Source organism: Otolemur garnettii, unplaced genomic scaffold (genome assembly GCF_000181295.1).
Source record: "Otolemur garnettii isolate 467f Iridium unplaced genomic scaffold, OtoGar3 scaffold00003, whole genome shotgun sequence".
Classification (NCBI taxonomy): Eukaryota; Metazoa; Chordata; class Mammalia; order Primates; family Galagidae; genus Otolemur; species Otolemur garnettii.
The window spans coordinates 42,596,863-42,601,576 of NW_003852398.1; the positions used below are offsets into that span (position 1 = coordinate 42,596,863).

Genomic DNA, 4,714 nt, shown 5'->3' on the forward strand with positions numbered 1-4,714 from the left:
ATGTCTCATGCCTGTAATCCTAGTACTTTGGGAAGCTGAGGCAGAAGAATTGTTTGATGTTAGGAGGTCAAGACTAGTCTGAGCAAGAGTGAGACGCCATCTCTACAAAAAGAAGGAAGAAAGGAAGGGAGGAAAGGAAGGAAGGGAGGAAGAGAGAGAGAGAAAGAAAGAGAGAAAAGAGAGGAAAGAAGGGAAGGGAAGGGAAGGGAAGGGAAGGGAAGAAGGAAGAAAGAAAAGAAAGATTGATTAGGCCAGCATGATGGCATGTGCCTATATTCCCAGCTCCTCAAGAGGCTGAAGCAGGAGGATTGCTTGAGTCCAGAAGTTTGGAGCTATAATGGGGCCACTGTACTCTAGCCTGGGCAACAGAGCAAACTCTATCTAGGAAAGGAGGAAGAGAAAGAAGAGAAGAGGAGAGAGAAGGAAGGAGATGAGAAAAAGAAAGAAGGAAGGAAGGGGAAGGAACAGGGAGAAGGAACTCTAGACCTTACACATCTTTGTGCCATGTTTCTCCTCTATGGAAGGACAGAGGCCCAAAGGTAAGTCCCAAGGTCTAACTCTAGCTCTGGCACAAAACATGTAACCTCAGCCAAGATCCTTTTCCTCCTTGGACTTTAGTGTGTTTTTAAAATAAGGAGGCTGAACTAGATTCAGGTAAATCTTCTCCCTAGACATCCATATCCATAGCCCTGGGCCGGGGTGAGGTGAGCGGGTGAGCATGACCAGGGTATGGGCTTCGCTGCCTGGCCTTGGGCTTCTATGGAGAAACTGGGGGTGCAGAATGGGAGCGTGCTATCTGGAAGGAGAGGTTAACTGACACAGACAGGCCAGGACTGAGTTTGGGCAGAGGAGTCACAGCATTGTTAGGACCTCACAAATCAGGGAGTAATGCTATACACAAACATGTTCTTAAAAATAATAGCCTTTGCTTTTTTGGCATTGTCTGATCTATTCCAATTTGACTAGTTGACAATGAATGACCAAGGGAGGTTTTCATTTTTAGAACTAGAAAGATTAAACGTATGTCAAAGCCAAGGCCACCTTTTACTTGAAACCCTATATTGGTGGCCAACCCTAGATGACTTAGGGAAGACAGCCTGGGGACTATAGAAACCAGGACATACTTACTGACTCCCAGTCCCTGGGGCCCTTTCTCTACCTGTCACTCACTCCCTTCACCCCATCTCGCAGGAATTGCATTTTATGCTCACACCAACTGCGTCCATGTGGCTGCCTCCTTGTGTGCCCCATGTTGCCCTGCCTGGGTGCCAACTGCTGGGAGGGGCATGACCGGTCCATTTACTCCTCCCAGGCCTCAGCGTGGGAAACATGTTCTACGTCTTCTCCGACAATGGCATCATGGTCATTCACCCCATGGACTGTGAGATCCAGAGACACCTCAAACCCACAGAGAAGGTTTTCATGAGCTATGTAAGTTTCTGAGCTTTTCCCCCAGAAAAAAATCCTAAAAATTAGTCTTTAGCCATGTGTGCCATTTGATTTTTTTAATTCCATTTCCTATACGTGCTGTACTTCCAAATTTCTCCCACTGCCACAGGAAGAACGCCTATTTGAGGCTGAGAGTTTAAACTCTCCCTCCTTCTCCCAGCAGCCATTTCTGTGGACCAGGCCGGAGGTGAGGCCCCAGGGTTCAGATGGTTCCCAGCCTCCAGAAGTTCATAGTCAGATTATGGAGGAAGCAGTGTGAACAGATAGCTGCCAAATAGATGTTTCCTCCTTGGCCTTCAGGGAACTTGGGCCGTGTCACCAAGATAGCATGCAGTGGCAGAGACGGAGGAGATGACTGCTGCTGATGGATCCAGGAAGCTCTACCAGCCAAGACCCAGCTGTCAGGAGTCCTCTCCCAGGGCTGCGGCCCCTACACCAAGCCTCTGTCCCTCTGGCTTATTTCTCCCTTGGCCTTGTGGAATACCCTGAGCTCCTTGAGGATAGGACTATGGTGTTCAATCCAAAAGGGCCATCTAAAATCTCCCACATGGCTTCCCCATGAGGGTACACACAGTGTGTCCTCAACTGTGTACAGTGAATGAACTGGTGAATGGCTATGCGCGTGGAGCCCACAGAGGAAATAGGCCTAGAGGCAAGTTCCTAAAACAAGTGTGCTGCATTATTGTTCTGGATGTAGGTATATCTCAGGCTATTGTATTTTTCACATTTGTGACTTGAGACAAGCTGTCTCGCAGGTTATTTCATTTGAATTCTTTCTTAGAAGTGTTGCCACCCATGAATTTTCCTTCCATGTAATAGTCATGAAGCCAATTAGAAAGAGTGCTCTCCTAGTTAATTTCTAGTAGTTGGGTTTAAATAATTGCACACTCGCCCTAATTTTTCATATATTTGCAATAACCTAAGCTGGAACTTGAAGGAAAGCTTTCAAATCCTAACCAGGACTCAATTTCTCTGGATAAAAAGCTAAACCAAAACACAGTAAAAGAGGTCCTGAAGGTGTTTCAAGCATCACAAGATCAGGATGAATCATGGAATGATCTCAAATAACAGTTTTTGCATCTAGAAAATGCCCAGACACCTCATGGGAGAGATACAATGGGACAACCCTCTTTCTAAATTGCTGGGTGAGTAGGGGGTTGCAACACCCTCTCAGGCCTTTCTGCTGGGTTAGATGCCCTCTTTGCCCAGCAGGAAGCAGCATGCTGTAATAGATAAGGGCACAGTCTTCATAGTCAGGCCGACCTACAGGGTTCAAATACCAGCTCTGTAGGCCAATTGCTTTGAAAAAGTTACTTAACCCCTCTAGGCTTCAGTTTCCTTAGCCTTTGGACTATGAACAATACCTATAGGCAAACAAGATGTTCCTCTTGGCGTGAACCTTCCATAGGCGTTGTTAATTTTGCAAATACAAACAGAATGTTGCATTTTCATGATAATGAATAGTAACTCACTGTGTATGGTAAGGATTATTGCGATTAATCACTGCGTGCCTCAATTAGCACATTTTATTTCTGAGTACTCCATAGTCAAAGGGTTAAATGCAAAGTCAGGGTACTATGAGGATTAAATATAACAGGCCTAGTGCCAATGGCTCACACCTATAATCCTAGCACTCTGGGAGGCTAAGGCAGGAGTATTTGCTTGAGCTCCGGAATTCAAGACCAGCCTGAGCAAAACTGAGACACTGTCTATAATGAAAATAGAAAAATTAGTTGGGTGTCATAGCACACACTTGTAGTCCCAGAGACTCAGGAAGGCTGAAGCAGGAGGATTGCTTGAAGTGAGCTATGATACCACAGCACTCTACCCAGGGTAACAAAGCGAGCCCTCTGTCTCAAAAAATAAGTAAATATGTGATGGATATGTTACTTCGTTCAATATAAACATTTCACATTATATATCAAAGCAGTACCCTGAACCCCATAAATGCATCAATGTACAAAGTTATGATTTAATAAAAAATAATTTTAAAAAAATAAGCAAATAATAGAGAGGGCCAGGTAAAAGTAAAGAGATCAGTTTCAAAATTGTTACAGTTACCCTAGGGGAGAAATGGGGTAGCATGAGAGAAATAAAATGTGAGCTGGAGAAGAAGTTTCTACACTGAAGATACAGATCTAGGCATCATTAACATATGAGTGTTGGCCAAAGCCAAGGGGACAACCAAGGGTACATGTAGGTGATTTGAGATGGGCCTCTAGAACAGAACCCTGGGGTCACCAACAATTCAGGGACAGGTGACTAAGAGGAACCACAAATAATACTGAGTTAGAATTGAGCCAGAGTCATGAGGAAAACCACAAAACGTATGTCATAGAAAACAGGAAAAAAGAAAATCCCCTTTTTCAGTCATTTATTTAGTCAATGAATATAATTCTAAGTGCCAGCTCTGTGCCAGGTACCATAGTAGGTCCTAAGGACATAGGAGTAAACCAAACAAAAACCCTCTCTTAAGGAATTTATAGTCTAGTAAAGGAATAGAGACAGTGCATATGTAGACCAAGGAAGGTATGAAGTCAAATGGTAAATTAAAAACTCAGCAAGGTAAGGGATAAGGAGTACTAGGGATGCTAAGCTGGATGAGGTCAGAGAAGTCCTCTCAGTAAGATGGTACAACCTAGTCAGAGCCCCAAAGGAAGTGAGGGAATAAACCTGTAGACATCCACCGAAGTCCATTTCCAGCAAAGGAAACAAATGCAAAGGCCCTGGTATGGGAGGGTAGCATGGCTGAAGAACAGCAAGCATGCCCATGTGTGGCAGTAGGGCAAGTAAGGGACAGAAAATGAGCCAGAAGATAGAGGGCCTTTTTAGGCTTCAGGGAAGACGTGGAGTTTTATTCTGAGCAAGAAGGAATGTTACTGGCGGTGAAGAGAAAGTTGAAAAGCACCATGATCTGACTTGCATTTTACAATGATGACTGTGTTTGCCGTCCCAAGGACAGGGTGGGGAAGGCTGGGGCAGAACCAGGGAGCACTTTGGGGTGTGCTAGCAATTACTCAGCTGACAGATAATGTGGCTTGAGCACGGGCAACAAAGCAGAAGTGGTAAGAAAGAGTCTAAGTCTGGAAGTGAAGCTGAGGCAATCTGTGATGCACAGGGTGGAAACCAAGGGTAGAAGGGTTGAGGGTGGCCTTACTTCTCTAAGTTTTAAGGTTTAGAGATAAAGAGGTAAAACCATGGAACTGCAAGGATTAGGAGGTAAAACTGAAACTCAACTTTGAACATTCAAGTTTGCGCTACACTT

The 4,714-nt window shown here is 44.7% G+C and overlaps 1 protein-coding gene across 1 annotated transcript in view; it reads left to right on the plus strand.

Annotated features, from left to right (window-relative positions):
• FSTL4 (follistatin like 4) overlaps positions 1–4,714 on the plus strand; it is a 385,031-nt gene that overhangs the window by 357,252 nt on the left and 23,065 nt on the right. The window contains exon 12 of the mRNA XM_012807125.1: positions 1,313–1,431. Coding sequence (XP_012662579.1) covers positions 1,313–1,431 — 119 coding nt within the window. The remainder of the gene's footprint in view (positions 1–1,312; positions 1,432–4,714) is intronic.